Here is a 17,727-nt window from a genome sequence, read left to right as displayed (position 1 = left end):
GAGGAGGTCTGGCCGTAGGTATTGCGTAGCCGCGGGCGGCGAGCTGGGCTGGCGCATTGGCGGGCCGTCGACCATCGACCATTCGGCCATCCAACATGTGGGTGAGGGCTTGCGGCGGCGGAGGGGAGGTGAGGGAGCGAATGCAGCAGGTGTGGTTGACGATGGCACGATGCCTGTGTGCGGATGTGTGGATTATCTGCGGTGTAGGTAATAATAAGTATGTGTAAGAGGGCCTTCAAGGCAATGTATGCGAACATGGATTAGGTATGTTTTTACACCAAGTAAAGTACTTACATCCTCACCCCCCCCCCCTCCCCTGACCCTCTTTCTAAACATAGCGACGGAAGAGAGGCGGAATGGCGTCGCTGGAAATCAGCAACGGCAAGTTACGACAGCAACCTACCTATCTCGACCTAGCAGGTAAGACGTAAGCCACGTACGAGACCAGGCCGCCAGTGCAGAGGGCGAGGACAGAGGGCAACTCGTCCTTTATTTAGTAGCCAACTCGTCCCCCTCCTCTCACAGTTCCATCACGATCACTTTCATCCAGTCCAGTTTCTCTCTCTCTCTGTCTCTCTTTAGCTTAACTTTCGTTTCTTTCCACGGCTCCGCGAAGTGCTCGGGTCGCTTTGCTTCCATTCCTTACTCTCGATCCCTCGCCAACCAGAGACATCGGTATTTCTACCCGGCCCAACCAGTCAAGGTCTGTGTGCAGGCGCATAAGTTATATCCAATAACCTCGTGTAAGTCGGAGAGATCGGCGGCGTGCACGAACACCCTCCCTCCGTTTCAACGCCCCCCCAGACGGCGATGCGGTGACCCGGTAGCTGACAGGCAACCCAGAAACGGATCCACCTCCTTATTCCTAGCTCGCCGCCCTTGCTGCCTTTGCGATCTCACCTCACCCAGCCATCTACGGGCAGAGACGCTTCCTTTACTGCCCCCTTTGTCCCGCATCGAGGATAACAATCAGCCGATCAATCCATTCGTTGATTGTGTCTATTGATCCTATCTATTGTCCCGCCCGCCCGCCCGCTGGTTCTCGCTACAAATCGCTTTGTCCGTGACTCTCGCCCTCTCTACAGTACTCCCTTTCTCTTTGAGGTCGATATCAACAAGAGGAATATCTCTCTGGTCCTACGCGTCAAGCGCCTGCTCTCGTATATATAGCCGTCTGTCTGAGTCGGACAGCGTAACAAGCCTGCTTGTCTCCGCTATTTTTGATTACTCATTCGCCTTACGCAAACTCGAACAACACAAAAGCAAACAAGCCCTAAACCGGCAATATGTTCCGCACTTTCACCACGCTCATGCTCGCTCTGAGCTCGGTCACCTCGGTATCGGCAGCAGTCATGGCTCGCCAGAATCAGGTCACCCACAAGCTCGTCGTCGGCGCCCCCTTCCAGGTCCTCACCGCCGACTTCGATGGCAAGAAGTTCTCCATCACCGGAAACCACACCGCTGTCGGCACCGGCCCCAGCTGGCTGCTCTACAAGGACCCCACCCACCTGTACGCCGTCAACGAGAACGCCAACGACACCAGCCTCTTCAGCCTCAGCGCTGACCTGAACAACCCCACCGTCACGTCCGCTACTAACGGCTCGTCCGGTGTCGTCTTCCTCGAGTTCAACTCGGACAAGACCCGCATCGTCGGCACCGCCTACGGCGCCGAGACCATCGACGTCTGGGACGTCACCGCTGACGACGGCAGCCTGAAGCTGCTCAAGACGCTGCCCGTCCCCGGCGTGCCGAGCCCCGGCCAGGCGGCCCACCGCCCGCACCAGGCCATCCTCGACCCGACGGGCCGTTTCTTCGTCATCCCGAACCTCGGCGGCGACACGCTGCTCGTGCTCGACAGCAAGGACGACCGGTACGAGATCACGAGCAACGCGACGCTCCCGGCCGGCTCGGGCCCGCGGCACGGCGGCTTCCTGACGCGCGGCGACACGCACTACTACGCGGTCGCGACCGAGATCTCGAACGAGCTCTTCCTGTACGAGCTGCAGTACGCCGACGACCGCATCGAGTTCGCCGAGATCCAGCGCCAGAGCACGTACGGCACCAACCCGCCGGCCAACGCGACGACGGCGGCGGCGGCGGAGCTCGTGGTGGCGCGCAACCAGCGCGACGTGTACGTGTCGAACCGCATCAGCGGCAACGAGACGGACAGCATCGCGCACTTCCGGTTCGGCGCCGCCGGCCAGCTCGACTTCGCCGGGTCCGTGTCGAGCGGCGGCCTGCGCCCCCGCATGTTCAGCCTGAGCAAGGACGAGAAGCAGACGCTCGCCTTCGTCGCCAACCAGGGCGGCGACGCCGGCCTCGTCGCCTTCCACCGCTGCCCCAGCTCCGGCGCCCTCCACTCGAAGCCCGCCGGGACGCTGGCCAGCTCGGAGCTCATCCCCTTCTCGCTCGCGACCGAGGAGCTGGTCGGCCCCCAGTTCGTGCTGGAGATCTAGGTGGCTGTCGAAAGGAGGCTACCTGGCGCGAGAGAGATGGAGAGGAGAAGTAAACGGGCACGGATACGACGGAACCTGATGGATTGAAGAAGGGAGACGAATCGCATTGCATCGGGTACGGCGTTCTTCTCGCACATGTGCTTTGTTTTTATTTTTATTATTAATTTTTACGATGGACTGAGCCGGGTCGGGCCGGACTTGCGCACCAAGTGGGCGTTCGTTTCGACGCAGACCGTCGGGGTTGCCGCTACGGCGGCAATTCGAACTTAGTGTACATAGATGCATTTTTCTTTCTTCAATCTACCTAGACCATGCAGAGCCCTTAGTGGCACCAGTTCAATGTTTGATATGCATTCACATACCTATATCTGCGCTTAGGGCGATGCTGTGAATACCTAGGTATGTGTTGGCGAGCGAGCGAGAGCGTGTTAGTATTTCAGGGGTCGAGAAGGACGGATGTGAGTTGTTTTTACCAAGGTACGTGCCTATGAGTCGGTGCCTGTGTAGGTACTCTTGTGTAAGAAGCTTCCCGGTTTTGAGCGGCCTATTTGGCCGCCTCTTATTTTACCTTACGCGAGGCGCCACGGCGTGTCGCGAACAGCAGACTATTTATCATAGCTCGGAGGGTGACTGGGACAGCACGACGTCATGCCGAATGTGGAGATGAACAGGGAAGAGAGAGAGAACTGATGCGAGTATTCGTAGGTATTCTTTATATTTTTATTGTATTTTAATCGTCGTGCGAGAATAAAACGAAGACTTTCGAGAGTCCGACGCTTATATTATTGCATTGTTCCGTACGTACCACCTAGCCGTCTCGGGCGACCTTCAGTTCGAGTTTCCTGCAAGAGGTTCTTAGAATGATTCCCATGCACAAGGCGCAATGCCAATGTCTGAGTGCGGTGGAGCCAGGCAAGTCAGTACCTAAGGCCAGGGCTCACTGTCGGCTGGCTGCGTCCGTGCGAGTGAGACAAGCGCCTGCCTGCCCGGTGCTGGCATTTGTGGCTGATCCAAGGTCCTTGTTGGAGCTTGACGCGAACATCGCAGGCTTTTCTTTTCATTAGAGAGAGACGATGTTCGGGTTCCCTGTAGCCCTGCAACGTGTCTCAGCTGCTCCCGCAGTCGGCGACTGAGACCAGTTCTGGTAGCATTGGCCGAGAGATTCCCTGATCGCCTGGGCGCACAAGTTCTCTCGCTCTCGTCTAGCCTAGTTGCTGTTCCTTAGTCGGACCGGAAGCAGAGAGGTCAGGCTGGCGCAGGCGGAGAGGCGCGTCCCATTCGGAGAGACGGGCGGCGATGACGTACTCCATTGGACAGCTCGACCGCGGCCGTCTCCAGACTTTCACGTCATCATCCCCTAAGACGCGACGTAGCGTGCCTTCCCCGCGAATCTCGTGTCCTCTTTCCGGTTTGTCTGTCTTGTATACCTTCCAGCGTGCCAGTTATTACCTAAGTACCTCCTACCTACCTAGGTACCTTGGGAGGTACCTTGGGCTACGCGCCTACAAGCGGGCAGCTGCATTCGGGTCAGGGCAGGCGTCTGGGTTACCCAGGTACTAATAGGTACATCGCGCGAGGGGGCGGCGAGCAGCGTTCCGCTCTGTAGCTCCATGTCTCTCTCTCCTTCCGAGGCCAGGGGCTGGAGACCGGCTAGCGGCATCCACGTCAGGAGATATTATTGGGCAGTCACATCCCTCGAGGGGACCTACTCATAGATGAGTAAGGCGCAGCTGCCCTGGGAGGTAGATGCCGTAGCTGCATGCGCTCATGCTCGACGCCGCGCTGTCTTAGGTAGCTGCGATTATATCATAGTCACGTCCGACCTACGTCAGCTAAACATATCAATCGCCTTTGTCCTTTCCACCCATATCCATGCCCCTTTTCTCTCTCCCTCTCCCCATGCTAGCCAAGGCTTCCACATCGTCTTCGACTGATAATCCGCGCGCCTTGTGATACCCCTCAACCCTTATCTTTCTGTCCTGTCAGTTTCGCTGCCTTGTTCGAAAACGGCCTTGCTGCATACCGAGCAAGGAGCAGATATCCAGACAGCCCGTTCCCCCCGCTCGCCGCCATGGCGACCGTTAATAGACCGACCGATGTTAAGCAGAAGGAGGCCGACGTAAATCGCAAGCTTCAGCTATACGGCATCGTCAATGCCTTTCAGATCGGCAAGGCCCCCTCTGTAAGTGCTCCTTTCCCCGAGAATGACCAAGATCCCGTCCCGACTAACACGCGGCGATAGAACGACCAAATCGATGTCGCCCTTAACAGCTTCCTCACTTCGAGAGCGCTAGCAAGCCCTTCTAAGAAGCTCTCGCCGGAGGGCCAGGAACTTGTATCCGATTTCAAGGATGTCGTGAACCAGGCCAAAAAGCTGCTCCTGTCCAAGAACGAGGGCAACCTTCTCCAGGACTTTATCTGGCAGACCCAGCAGTTCGATGCCAAGACTATAAACACGCCCGATGCCCCCGTAGATAAAGACACGGCGAGGCAGCAGGGTGACCAGGCCCTCGAGGGGCTTCGGACTCTGGGCACTCTGATCATCACGAACGGCCAGTTCCGCAAGCTCCGTGAGTAGTCATAATATAAAGGCGCTCGTAAATATGTACTAATGCATCCTCTTCAGTGAAGGATGCTGCCACCTTACTGCGCGACATTGCTGGCGATGTCGCGACTAATGCTGCAGGTAAGGTGAGGCCTTCGTCGGAGGACCTTGCTCAGATCGACCAGCCTGCCGAGGACAACACGTGGCATGATGCCCCCGATCTATCTAAAGGCGCGTTCAAGTCAAGGTTTCAAGGGATTAGTAAGGGAAAATCGGCCGAAGACGTAGACGGCACCGTTGCTTCGGGTGCCCAAGCCACTGGTCAGTCGGAAGCGTCGACGGCGGACAGTATCGCCGGACCTACAACACAGTCTGAATCCGATGTGGGCCCGGAGATCCGAAAATCTGCAAAGCAAACAGCCTCCGAGTACAATAAGCGCGCCAGACAGTACCTATCCGAGAGAATACCCGAGGAACGCCGCGACCAAACCATCTGGAGGCTCAAGGTAGGCATGCTTGCGCCGATTCTGTTTGCGAATGGTAGCACTAAGATGGAAATAGAAAATGGTAGTCGAGTGCCAGCAACACCCTGATTACAACCAAGCTATCTCTACGTTGCTCGATTTGGCCGCGCAGTACGGCCATCACACTCAAGTGCTCGCGTCGGGAGGTAATAGCACTTTTAGAGAGACGCGATCCAGTCTGGCCGCCGCTGAAGCCGATCTGAAGGTTCGTACATCCGACATTCGAAAAACGTGAACACAGCTAATACCTATCCCGTAGACCCTCGTCGAACGATTCGCCAATGGGACATCTAGTGACGACCTATGGGCTGCCGTTAACGCCATCTATGATGCTGCAAACAGGGATGACGAGCTCAAGGACTGGTTCAAATCCGTCGACAGCTTCATCCGCAAATGCCTGCAACAGCAGGGCTACATTATGGACGACGATACCTGCAACGAAGAGTGGCACTATCTGTATGACCACGGCAACTACCTACTAAGGCAAAAGTACAAGAGCAACACAGACCGTGTCGTCGACGAGGTTAAGTTCCTAGCCGACCAGTTTGAACAGGATGCTCAAAATAAAGCTTTCGCGACATCCCTTGAAAAGCTCTTCAAGGACCTCGGTAACGGCGAGAACGGCAGGGCGGTCTTTAAGCCGCATCTTATCAAGGACCTGACGGGGGTCATCCTCCCGGCTGCCTTTGAGAGGATCGCCTACATACCGATCCCGCGCATCGAGTACTCGGATCCCGAGATCGACGCCGTGGTGGAGAACCTCGTCCTCGAGAGCGACAACTTTATGCCGAACGTCCTCGAGGTTTATAGCGATAACTACTTCCGCTGGGGGCGTAAGAAGTTCACCAGCGTTAATAAGAACTCGATCGACGTCAAGGTCGCCGGGATCCAGATGGACTTACGTGACGTCAGCTTCTACGTCAAGCGCAAGAGAGGATTTCCCTCCCTCACTGACACGGGTGTTGCTCACATAAAGATGGGCGGCGATGGGTTCTGCTTCCGCCTGAAGCTGTCCACCGCGGATGACAAGGACAGACAACACTACTTCAAGATCGACAAGGCCGAGGTGGACGTTACGGACCTAGAGATCAAGCTTGTCAAGTCTAAGCACAAGATTCTGTTTGCTCTATTCAAGCCCATCATGTTGAGGGTTCTCCGCCCGGTCATTCAGAAGACTGCCGAGAAACAGCTCAAGGAGCACTTTAGTCAATTCGACCAGCTGCTGTATCAAATCAAGAAGGAGGCCGACCGTTCTCTCGAAGGAGCTCGCCACAATCCCGAGAACGCCCCCAACATCTTTAATCGTTACGTTAAAGCCGCCCAGAAGCAGTTGCTTCGGGGCAAGAAGAAGGCCGAGGACAAGGTGGCTGACAAGGTCGTCAACCTGACCGTCACCAAGGAGGACAGTATCTTCCCCAACATCCGCCTACCGGGGGGTATTAGCTCTAAGGCTACGGAGTACAAAGAGCTGGCACGGAAGGGTGACAGGTGGGAGAGCCCTGTATTTTCTATCGGCGCTGCTTCTAAGAGCACGGACACCCCTTCCGCGCCGGAGGTGGTCCATAAACCACACGCTGCCAGCGGCATCACCAACGGGAACTATGTGAACGGCAACCAGGCCGATGGTGGACGGTCGTAGGCGGTAAGTCGTCCCGCCGAGCCCGGTATCGAGCCCTCACCAGGCTCGGTTGCTGCTGGCAACACAACCACACTTAAGTTTATGAACGTTGTCGGCAGATGCCGCGACGCCGGTTGGAAATATCGACGATTGGTATACAAAAGGATACAGAGGCGGAAAAGGGAGAAGTAAGCATAAGCCAAGGCAGCGTCGGGGAATTGCAAAAATGGTATACACCCAGAGATACCCTGGAATCATGTGGGAGGCATCTGTGACGGGAACAAGAGGTTAGGAACCCGCTCTTTAGCTTGCCCCATGTTGAGTGGGCGTGTTAATTTCTAATCATGTACGACGGATAACAACCCAATATAATTCATATGCTCATTCTGGGTGGGTCTATAAGGTGATTGAACCGACGGTTGACTTGACTTTACTGGGAACTAACTCTGTTCCGTCCCGCTACTAATTAGCAAGCACACATATCTACTACTGAAGTTATGTGCGCGTGTGTGCGAGGATATTCATATTAGCGGGACGCAACGAGTCAGCGGAACCGAAAGTGAGAGCTGCCACAGGGAGAGGAAGGGAGGGCAGCTGACGCGCCGGCTCGCGGGGTGTAGTCCGCAGCTCCTAGGCCCCATCCGAATACTAGGGAGCCAAGGTTGGACCCTCGCCGCGCGGATGAGTCGCGCCCGCTGGAGTTTGCGTGGGACGGTGGCCGGATAGGGAGCCGCGGCTTCGGTACCACGTGCTGATCCTATATAGCGGCTGGTATATATTCTAATATAGGCACGTCCATGTATGTGTGTGTGTGTGTGTGTGTGTGTGTGTGTGTGTGTGAAGCCAGGGACGCAGTACTGTTATAGCCAGAGCTAGCGGCTCCATTACTCGCATACGGCACTGCCAATTCATGTCTATATACACCTCTTGCGAGCCCATGTAGGTAAATACTAGGTATTCCTCTCCTATACTCCCCTGGTGGGCTCATCTGCCGCACCCGCGACAAACCGCAGCGGTGGGGGGCATACGCGGGTGTGAATATCTTGTAACACCTACCTACTACGTAGCAATATATGAAAGGGTAGAGAGACTCCAGTCGGACGGATATTATGTCGAGCGTGAGTGGACGATTCACGGGGGCAGACCCAGCCCCTGTTCGATAAAGGCCGCCCACTCTGCCAATCTGCCAACCCACCTACCTACTTAATCCTAGCCCGGGTGCCGATTACGTGGGCTAGAACCCAGCTGGGAGGTTTGCTCAGCTCGTGTCCAGGTGCCGGCGTGTTATCGGCTGGGAGAGCGCAGTGAAAACTACCGCCGCGCCCACGTCTTTTGGGAAGGATGGGGTTCGATGCAGCACAGGAGGGGCCGTCGGAGCAGGAGAGGAAGATGTGTAGGTGGTATCGAGTCTAGGGAAGAACGGACGGAGTGAATGCGCTCTTTCTTAGTAGGGTTTAACAGAGAAAAAAAAAGAGGGATGCTATAACAATCCTAGCCGTCGGTAGACGACATAATCTGGGCACTGATGTTCCCGTCCCAAACTCTCGTCCCGGGCGACGCACTTGAACGCGCTAGCCGGTACAGGGTCTAGAAGGGTAGGAGAAGATCGACCTGTATTATTTTATTCTTTTCTGATTGCTGCTCGGGAGGAGGGAGCGGGAGCGGGAGAGAGTGTGTATCTTGGTTATGCGTATGCCGTTCGAGAGTTGATTTCTCACCTGGACAAGCTTCTGCCAAATGAGGGTACCGGTCGTTGGGGGCGAGCACTCACGACGTATACTTTTGTATACTGGATTGCTTACCCGCGAGCGCTCTCTGGATAGATTGCCGCAGATTTCGAAACCTGATTCATCCTTTGTGTGATTGACTTGCCCTGGTTCTATGCTTGGAATCAGTGGGATTGAGCGAGCGAGCGACCTCAATCTGCCGTGAAATCTCGCGGGCCGAGAACATCCTCCGGTCTGCGTACGTGCTTCGCCCCCCCGACATGGTGTTGTTGTGGTATGTACGCGCGCAGACGCCTCGACGCCGTCAGATAGGAAATACGATTCGTCTAGCTTATCACCTGGATTGGCCGTACGCGGATTGGCCAGGGTGCCCGATGCTGTGAAACATCATCGTCGTGTTGGTTGGCGGCGGCGGAGGCGTCATTGATAGACAACGGTCTAACCGCCCGTTATTGTCTTCCTAAATACCTTCTCGTCTGGGACTGGTCGCCCCTGGTCGGATACGTAGCTGGCCATGTTCGTTCACCTTCTCGAAGCATCGTGAGCGGCAGCTGAACCGGCGGCATGTATCTGTGGGGGGAGGAGGGGGGATGGAAGCTGGTCTTTGCATACCTAGATTGTTGTCGAAGCTGTGGTTATCAGCGGCCTACCCTCTTCATACAGACCCACTCAAGTCTTGTTTGGTAGTCAGGATTTCTCGTCTGTGATCGGCGCTATCGGACCGTCCGAGTATGTATATATATATACACGTACGATATTACTTTCTGGCTAGAACCATCTCCTTCGAGCGTGCCAACCCCTGGTGTCGTGTGTTGTCGAAGCCAGCTCACACCCGTGCATGTATGGAGGTATGGTTTATTGTGGAGGTTATGCATGTAGGCGGCGGGCAAGACAGAAGTAGGATGCCTCCCTTGCTGTCACTTATCTCTCCCACTTCGACTTGGCGTCCTATCAGTTGCCCAGCCGCATCTTCCCATTCGCGGGAAGCTAATCAGCCAAATTCGCCGGGACAAGAACCACGCACGGGCTGCCGAATTGATACGCTCGCCGCGGGAGTTGGTCGGCTTTTCGCCTAGTACTCAGTAGGGGTCGCGATTCTGTGTCTAAGTCGGCTGTAGGTAGCGCAACTGCCACCAGCACCGAGCTGAAGCCCCTCTGGCTGGCCATCTGCAAGCAGTCATGCGGTAGAGGGAGCCGTCGATCCCTGCCTCGCGCAATAGCAAACCGGATTGAGAAACCTCGAGGAGTAGGGAACCGCCTCCATTCCATTGCAGCGTAAGCGAGACAACAAGTTGCACCCATGCCTTGACGGAATCAGTACGCGCCGTAAGTGCGACGTGCCGGCACGGACTCGCTGCTGCCCTCGTTTTCCTGATATGGTTTGCGAATGTTACCTCCCCCCGTTCCTCAGTCGTTCGAGATTCATTGTATCGATGGGATACCCTGGCGGAGGATCCACGACGCATCCGCCCTGATGACCATCCCACACCTTATCTCTGAGTAGCACTGTGGAATATGGCGTTGGTTGGGGGTGAGTGGGATGGGTAGGGAGGTAGCGCGTTGGCCATGGTATGATGTAGGTATATCTGCAATCTTCGATGGTAAAGTGACTGGCGGCACTGAACCACGGAAGCCAATCCCTCCTCCCTTCTTTTATAAGATGCTGGGCGTCCCCGGGTTTCGACCAGCTACCGCCCCTACCCACTGGTTCGTGCAGCTATTATTTGCCGATCGAAAGACACCAGCCACCGTCATGGCATCGACTGAAGTTCGGTCGGCCGAGTCGGCCGACCATACGGTCGAGACACCCGCACTCAACAAACAGATCGACGGGAATGTGGGTGAGAAATTTGGCGGGAAAGCCGATGCCTCCAAAGTCGACGCCGAGGAGGTCGAGGCGGACCTCGACTTGTATGTGCCTTTGATTATGGAAGACGGCATAGTCGACGAGCGCGACCCCCTAACGATTCGATCCGTCCTTATTGGCATTATCTTGGGCTCTCTGGTCAATGCTTCCAATCTGTATCTCGGTGAGTTTCTGGCCCGTCGTACGTTTCATCGGCCGATGGGTTAGGCGTAGCAACGACTTCCTAACAGCAGCCCATTCTATAGGCTTGAAGACAGGTTTCACTTTTGCGGCATCCATGTTCGGCGCCATATTCGGATACGGAATCATCAAGATCTGCTCGAAGAGCAAGCTTCCTATTATCGGCGGTAGCTTCGGGCCCCAAGAGAACAGTATTATCCAGGCCGCGGCCACCGGCGCCGGAGGCATTGCGGGAATCTTCGTCTCTGGTATTCCTGCGATGTACCAACTCAAGGCCCAGACAGGCACGCCAAACGGAGATTTCGGCGCGCTCATCACCATCACCATCGTCTGCTCTTTCTTCGGCCTGTTCTTCGTTACTCCCCTCCGGAAGTTCTTCATCATTCAGGTTGGACGAGAATTGAATCTCGTCTTTCCGACTGCCACCGCTGTGGCCTTGACCATCAAGTCGATGCACGCTGGCGGCGCTGGTGCTCGGGAGGCCCTGAGCAAGCTCAAGGCTCTCAGTTTAGCCTTTGCTGCGTCCCTTGTCCAGCGAGTCGCGTCGTATTACGCCGTTGGTATCCTGTACGACTGGCACGTGTTCACATGGATTCACATATGGAGCGGGTACACGAGCTGGGCCATGAATATCGAGAGTTGGGGTTGGTGGTTTGAGTGGACGCCCGCCTTCATTGGCAGCGGCATCCTCATCGGTATGAACTCGGCGCTCTCCATGTTCGGTGGCGCGATCATCGCGTGGGCAATCATCGGCCCTACTCTCGTGCACTATGGCGAGTGTGTTGGCAAGCGCCAGATCGAGGACGACCCGCGATGGGCAGACTGGTACTCGTTTGCCTCCCTCAGGAACCTCGGCCATGAGAAGCCATCTCCGCGATACTGGCTCCTATGGCCCGGCGTTATGATTATGGTTTGCACATCGCTGGCCGAGCTAGTGGTGCAGTACAAGGTGATCGGGTATGCCGGTAAAGTAATCTGGCAGAAAACTTGTATTAGGGTCAATACGTTCCTGGTTAAGCGCGGTAAACACTCCAACTATTTCGCCACGCGAGCTACCGTGGAGGTGAAAGCATCCGAGAACATTATCGACGATCCGGCACCGCCGGAGCAGCAGGTGCCGACGTGGATGTGGAGTGTCGGCCTCGTTGTCACCATCGCAGCGGCCATGGTCATCTTTGCCCTGCAATGGGGGATGAACCCTGGTTTGACGATCCTCGCTTGCCTGCTGGGTTTCCTCTTCTCCTTCTTGGCCATCCAGATCGGCGCTGTTACCGATACGACTCCGCTGACCGCCGCGTCGAAGGCCAGTCAATTAATCTTCGGTGCTGCCACCCAAGGCAAGGGGTATTCACTCAAGACCGCGCAGCGAATCAACCTGACGGCCGGTGTTGTGGCGTCGGGGGGCGCTGATGTTGCCATGTCGCTAACAAGCGATTTCCGCACTGGCTTCTTGCTAGGAACTTCGCCCATTAAGCAGTGGTACGCGCAAAGCTTGGGAACCATCATTTCCGTCTTCCTCGCGCCAGGGATGTTTGTCCTCTTCACGACCGCTTACCCATGCATTCTCGATCCTGAGGTCGAACACTGTGCCTTCGGTGTTCCATCGGTGGCGGCATGGGCAGCCGTAGCGCAGGCTGTCACCGATCCGGACGTCAGCATTCCCCTGACGTCGGGCATTTTCTCCATCGTTATGGGTATATTCTGCGTGGTCCAGGTCGTGTTCCGGCACTTCTACCTGGTGGGCGGGCGGGAGAAGTACCGACAATACCTCCCGAACTGGGGGGCCATCGCGCTGTCGTTCGTGCTCCCGAATCCCGTCTTCACCACTGCGGCTATGTTTGGGGCACTGGTGGCGTGGGGATGGAGGAAGTGGAAAATCCAGAGCTTTGACCTGTATGGCTACGCCGTCGCCGCCGGGTTCATCGCAGGCGAAGGTCTAGGCGGCGTCGTAGGGGCGGCCCTCCAGATCGGCGGGGTTTCCGGCGACATACTTGGCACCACCGTCGGCTGCCCAGGCGGGTTCTGTTAAGTGTCGCTAGATAGGTGTATAGATAGGGACGGCCTCTTGGGCGGCGTATATATGTATATATAGGTAGATAGCTGCACGTGAATATCGAATACCCCGGCGAATATCCCGGTGCAGGTGAGGAGGCAAGCAGCCGGACGCCAAGTCGACGATACTAGTAGGGAATATACCTGCTTGCCTATAACAATTTGACGTGATAGACCCTCTCAGTTAGATATAGAGAGGGATCTTGGCTTATGATAACTGCCATACGAAAGCCGGCCAGGAACGATGATGACGAGAGAGAGAGGATCCTGAGATTTGTCAGTTAGGGTGAATTGATGCTTAGGTACGTGTCCGAGGTACTGGGTATACCTTGTAATGTACCTATAGAGGGTACCGAAACCGTCTGGCATGCCCTGGTAAGACGGTGCGAATATACCAATTCGCCCAATACAGGTGCGGCGGTACCCCGGTTTATGACAACATGTACCCTGCAGAGCACACTGTAGTTGCCCACCCTGGGACTGTAATCGCCTATAGATTTCTACTTTCGCCCACTGTGAGGTAGGTACCCAGTGTAATCATACCGTGCGTATAAAAATCGGGCACGTTCGCCGGTATTCTCACCCTACTGACGCGATCCATCTCGCGGGTCAAGACGCGTAGCGCGGCATCTCTCCCCTCTCCTCTTCTCTCGTTGACGTTTGGCTGTTATAATTGCTACGGTACAACACTACTACGTATATGCCACGATGCCGCCCTGAACTAAGGAGCCTTGCCGTTGTCCTTCCCCACCACTCTATAAGTTAGCGTATGCTCGTTCTACGACAGGCCAATTCGACTCGATTTAATCCTCCTCCTTCGTACCATGTTAATCGCCGGCAACCCCATCGGTTATGGATAGGATAGGATAGGCCCACAGCCGTGCTGTCCGCTCTGCTTAGATCATGGCTCCCGTTCAGAATACCTTCTCCATCATACCCAATCCACCATCTGCCATCGACGGCTGCCGAGACGATGCCCTCGAGTCCCAGCCCTCTCACCGGCCTATGACCACGAAGCAGGTTAAGAAAGCCTATCGAAAAGCGAACACGGGCCCAAAGCTGTCCAAGGCCGAGAAGCGACGCATAGAGCTTTTCGAGCAGGATCGTATCCGGAAGGAGTTTGAGAAGGAGAAGAACCAGGCGCGTGCAAGGGCTGCGCGTGATAGGAAGAAGGAAAAAGAGCAGCAAGAACGCGCAGAGAAGAAGAAGAAGGGCTTGCCTCTTGTCGATGTCCACCCGTCGCAGGATACCATTGCCCGGTTCGTCCGGGGCAATGCGAAGAGGCAGGGTAGCCGGGAAACAAGTCTTCCTGCTGCCGCTACGGTGGACGACACCAGCAGTGGTGCCTCAGCAACTGAAGACGAAGAGGAATCCCAACCCCCCCATAAAAAGAAAAAGGTAGAGCTTCCGGCACGGGAGGAGAATAAGGATGAGGACGAAGATAGTCGGTCAACGCCGCCAGCAACCCGAGGATATCTTAACCCCCGGGCTGTCTCTCCCAAGATAATAGCTGCGCCCACCGAAAGACGTCCAACGCCAAAGAAGCCAGATCCTAAGGGGGGCGACCTTGCATTGCTGGAGAAATGTATTCACGAGGAATTGTTCGGAGAGTTGTTGGATACCGTGGAAACTACGCTCGAATCAAAAGAATCCGTTCAGGACAGCAAGACTACTCTATCGAAGGATGAATACGTGAATCGCTCGTCGCTACCAGTGTTGCGTGGAAGCCCTGACCTCTCGTCCGTCGTGGCCGAAATATCGACGGAAGAGGAAAAGCCGAGGAGCGGCACATTACCGTCTTCTCAACGACCACCCCCTAACACTTTTGCTACGAACCAAACCGATCCGGGAGGCAGCAAGGGGTCCGAGGCACCGACCCTCAACCACGCTGTATCAACGGCCTCTGCGCAAGATATCATCGAAGACCCAATAGCAAAGGCTCCCCGGATGACCCAGCCACTTGTCTCAACAGCACCACCTTTCAAGTCTCCCAAAACTCCTATGGGGCCGCCGCCAGTCCCAAAATTCAAATCCCGCACTCGCGGCACAGTTGGAGAGTCGAGACCGCCACATTTCCTGCTGAAGCAGACCCAGGCACCCGTCTCTCCCTGCATCGCTGATCCCAACCCCAGGACCGGCCAAGCCCCTCATCATCATTGCCACGCGCCCACACGGACAACACAGGAAGAAGAGAACCCACCGACAAGCACACAGCTATTCGTGTTTAATCACCTTGACGACTTCTTCCCGACCCCTTCTCAGGAAGCAAGGGAGCTTTTCGGGGAGCCGAAGCCTAGTAACCCCGAGGCGACCGGCGGGCCGCCGGGGTTCCGGACCCCTCGTCCGGCTCGCTCGCCGCTGCGTAAGAATACCTCTCCAAGTTCGGTTCTAGCTAAATCAGGCTCCAATCGTCGAATTACTGCGTTAAAAAAGGCGGAAAGAAAGTGTGGCCTTGTTCAAAGGGCTAATCCACCAAATCGGCCAAGCAACCGCGATTTGCCTTCAATTGTAAATAATCCGACCCCGGAAAATTCGGTGCCATTTGACATGCCATTTTTCTCAACGCAAGACTTCGTCCTCTCGTCACAGGATGTTAGAGACCTTGAAGATGAGACCCGGTCCTCATCCTCGTCGTTGATGAAGGAAGAGAAACCCGGCCATCGACTCACCGGCGCATCTAAGAAACGCGACCCATCGTTGCATAAGGCCGTTAAGAGCGTGCTAAATGCAAAATTAACGCCACCGTCGTCCTCGCTCAACGCATCTAAGAACCGCGATCCATCGTTGCCCAAGGCTGTTAAGAGCGTGTTGAGGGTAAAATTAACACCATCACCATCCTCGCTCAACCCACCGAGAATCAATAAGTCACAATTGAATCCTACGGCGAGATTAGTTGGTAAGCATGGTCGAACAGACCCCCCTTCGCGGGTGCCGGATGAACCCGTCCGGCCGGCTAAACCCCTTACCTTGCCACCCATGAACAAGGTCTCGCTCTCGGCGACGATACGGAAGAACGATTCTACATGCAATAGACCTGGGATGAGTGCCGAATCAATTGAAGCACCCAAATCTACCACATTAGATTCCATGCCTCGCCGGAAGCGCGATTCTCGCAAGGTACAGGCGAAAAACTGCGCAGCGCCCTTGCAGGTGCCGCCTGAGCCATCGCTCGTCTCGAGCGGTCGCAAGGTGCAGTATAGAGACACATCCGCCGAGACTAATCCGACGACGGCGCGGGAGGGTGTCTGCGTTCGGCAATCGGCCCAAGGGGTGCCGGAGCGCTTCGATACTTCGGATGACGGTCTGGACAGACTACTACTAGAGAGCGTAGCAGATTGCGATGATATCCCAACCGCAAAGTCTAGTGCGTCTACCCCACGTTCGACGGGACGAGGTGGTTCAGCCCCCCGACCACAGAGCCATAGTCAGGCCAAAGGCCACCCCCGGCCCCGGCCGTTGAACCAGCTGCCGGGCTCGGTCACAAAGGCCGCCCCGAACCATACGACCAACGACCCCTCCAATAAAGAGGCCGGACGACGCGGCCGGCTACGTAGCTCATACGAGCAGCTGATGCAATTGCTGGAAAATAAGGAGAATAAAGAGAATAATAAGGCGACGGGGCCGAACAAGGGGAATAAGGAATGGGAACAGGGCAGGAAACGGGAGCAGAGAGTTCCGGCATCGCAAGAAACCGATTACGGAGATGCTGGGCTGGACGACATCCTATGGGAAATATTTTAGCGTTGTACTCCCACAGTGAAGGTCGCTTTTCAGGATGGCATTCTCACCATAGATATCATTCCGCTGGGCGTTGGTGGTTTACGTGTTGGGTTGGGCTCCTTGCAGCAGGGATACCTACGAGCTTATAGCGGCGAATAGTTGCAACGATGACCTATGCATATGCACATGTTATATCGGCGAGGGACCGCGCCGGCTGTGCGTGGCATGGGGGGTCTTCATAGTGAACTACAAGATCCCGAGGAGAATTTTGGTAGGAGTAGTCTATATTAGACGACCTCGAGGAGGTACGCTTATGCGCGCATACGACTCATGTAACCTACTGGATGGTGAAATATATATCTGTACCAACGAAGAAAGCGACCTGTTCTTGGTAGCCTCGATTAGGGGTATCCTCGCATTACTTGTTCGTAGCCATAGGTGCCGCTCCGCTTCTACGCCCAGAGGTGCTAGTTTAACTTGTCTATCAAGAAGCGCGGTGTATAGCGTGTACAAGAGGGGAATCGAGCAATCGATCCTCCACGGCGTTTGTGTAGGGACATCCTACGCTACAGGAACGATATGTCGCAATACTAGAAGCACGCGGTTAATCAAAGATGGTATCCACAAGAAAGGAAATATAGAAAAGATATCTGATATTGGCTAACTACATAGTAAAGAGTCCGCAGAAGTCGTAGAGGCGTGATACCGTAAACCCCTTAATGCCCAGCTGCTCCGACGGTAGGTCGAGGGGGATGAGATCAGGCCATGGACCCGCCTCTCCACGATTCGGACCGTGAGGACTTAACATCGACGGCAAACCACACACGAGGAGATAATATGCACCACTTATCCGACCCAACTTATTCATATCATGGGTAGCCCTCGTGTATGCACATACTCACGAATTACAAGACGATTTGGGGGGCGGGCGAGACTCGGGAGGAAAAGGGGGAGATGATTTACGGCTAAATTGCCGTGACCGTTTCGACACATAACAGCAGTACGAGAGGCGAGTGCTCCCTCTCAGTCGCATCTCGC

The 17,727-nt window shown here is 55.5% G+C and overlaps 4 protein-coding genes across 4 annotated transcripts; all 4 read left to right on the top strand.

The window, feature by feature from the left end:
• The first annotated feature begins 1,021 nt into the window (after positions 1-1,021).
• Positions 1,022-2,822, top strand: GGS23DRAFT_580253 (putative isomerase YbhE). Its single transcript, XM_051517118.1, has one exon. The coding sequence runs from the start codon at positions 1,287-1,289 to the stop codon at positions 2,454-2,456; it is 1,170 nt and encodes a 389-aa protein (XP_051369191.1). The 5' UTR covers positions 1,022-1,286; the 3' UTR covers positions 2,457-2,822.
• A 1,705-nt stretch (positions 2,823-4,527) lies between these two features.
• GGS23DRAFT_599297 (uncharacterized protein) lies at positions 4,528-7,164 on the top strand (the record flags this gene model as incomplete). Its single annotated transcript, XM_051518914.1, has 5 exons — positions 4,528-4,638; positions 4,699-5,026; positions 5,083-5,507; positions 5,563-5,730; positions 5,785-7,164. 5 exons carry the CDS (start codon positions 4,528-4,530, stop codon positions 7,162-7,164), a joined length of 2,412 nt encoding a protein of 803 aa, XP_051369190.1.
• A 3,459-nt stretch (positions 7,165-10,623) lies between these two features.
• Positions 10,624-12,946, top strand: GGS23DRAFT_599296 (oligopeptide transporter; the record flags this gene model as incomplete). The annotated part of the gene is made up of 2 exons (XM_051518913.1): positions 10,624-10,900; positions 10,983-12,946. 2 exons carry the CDS (start codon positions 10,624-10,626, stop codon positions 12,944-12,946), a joined length of 2,241 nt encoding a protein of 746 aa, XP_051369189.1.
• Positions 12,947-13,582: 636 nt separating this feature from the next.
• Positions 13,583-17,066, top strand: GGS23DRAFT_580247 (uncharacterized protein). Its single transcript, XM_051517117.1, has one exon. The coding sequence runs from the start codon at positions 13,873-13,875 to the stop codon at positions 16,708-16,710; it is 2,838 nt and encodes a 945-aa protein (XP_051369188.1). The 5' UTR covers positions 13,583-13,872; the 3' UTR covers positions 16,711-17,066.
• The last annotated feature ends 661 nt before the right edge of the window (positions 17,067-17,727 follow it).

The sequence above is a fragment of the Durotheca rogersii genome (genome assembly GCF_024521655.1).
Source record: "Durotheca rogersii strain YMJ 92031201 chromosome Unknown GGS23scaffold_23, whole genome shotgun sequence".
NCBI lineage: Eukaryota > Fungi > Ascomycota > Sordariomycetes > Xylariales > Xylariaceae > Durotheca > Durotheca rogersii.
Note: the sequence above shows the minus strand (reverse complement) of the source record. Positions and strands in the feature narration are given on the sequence as shown.

What these genes read in the sequence shown, in the direction of transcription:
- GGS23DRAFT_580253 (XM_051517118.1), top strand. Translation starts at nt 1,287, where the DNA reads ATGTTCCGCACTTTCACCACGCTCATGCTCGCTCTGAGCTCGGTCACC.
- GGS23DRAFT_580247 (XM_051517117.1), top strand. Translation starts at nt 13,873, where the DNA reads ATGGCTCCCGTTCAGAATACCTTCTCCATCATACCCAATCCACCATCT.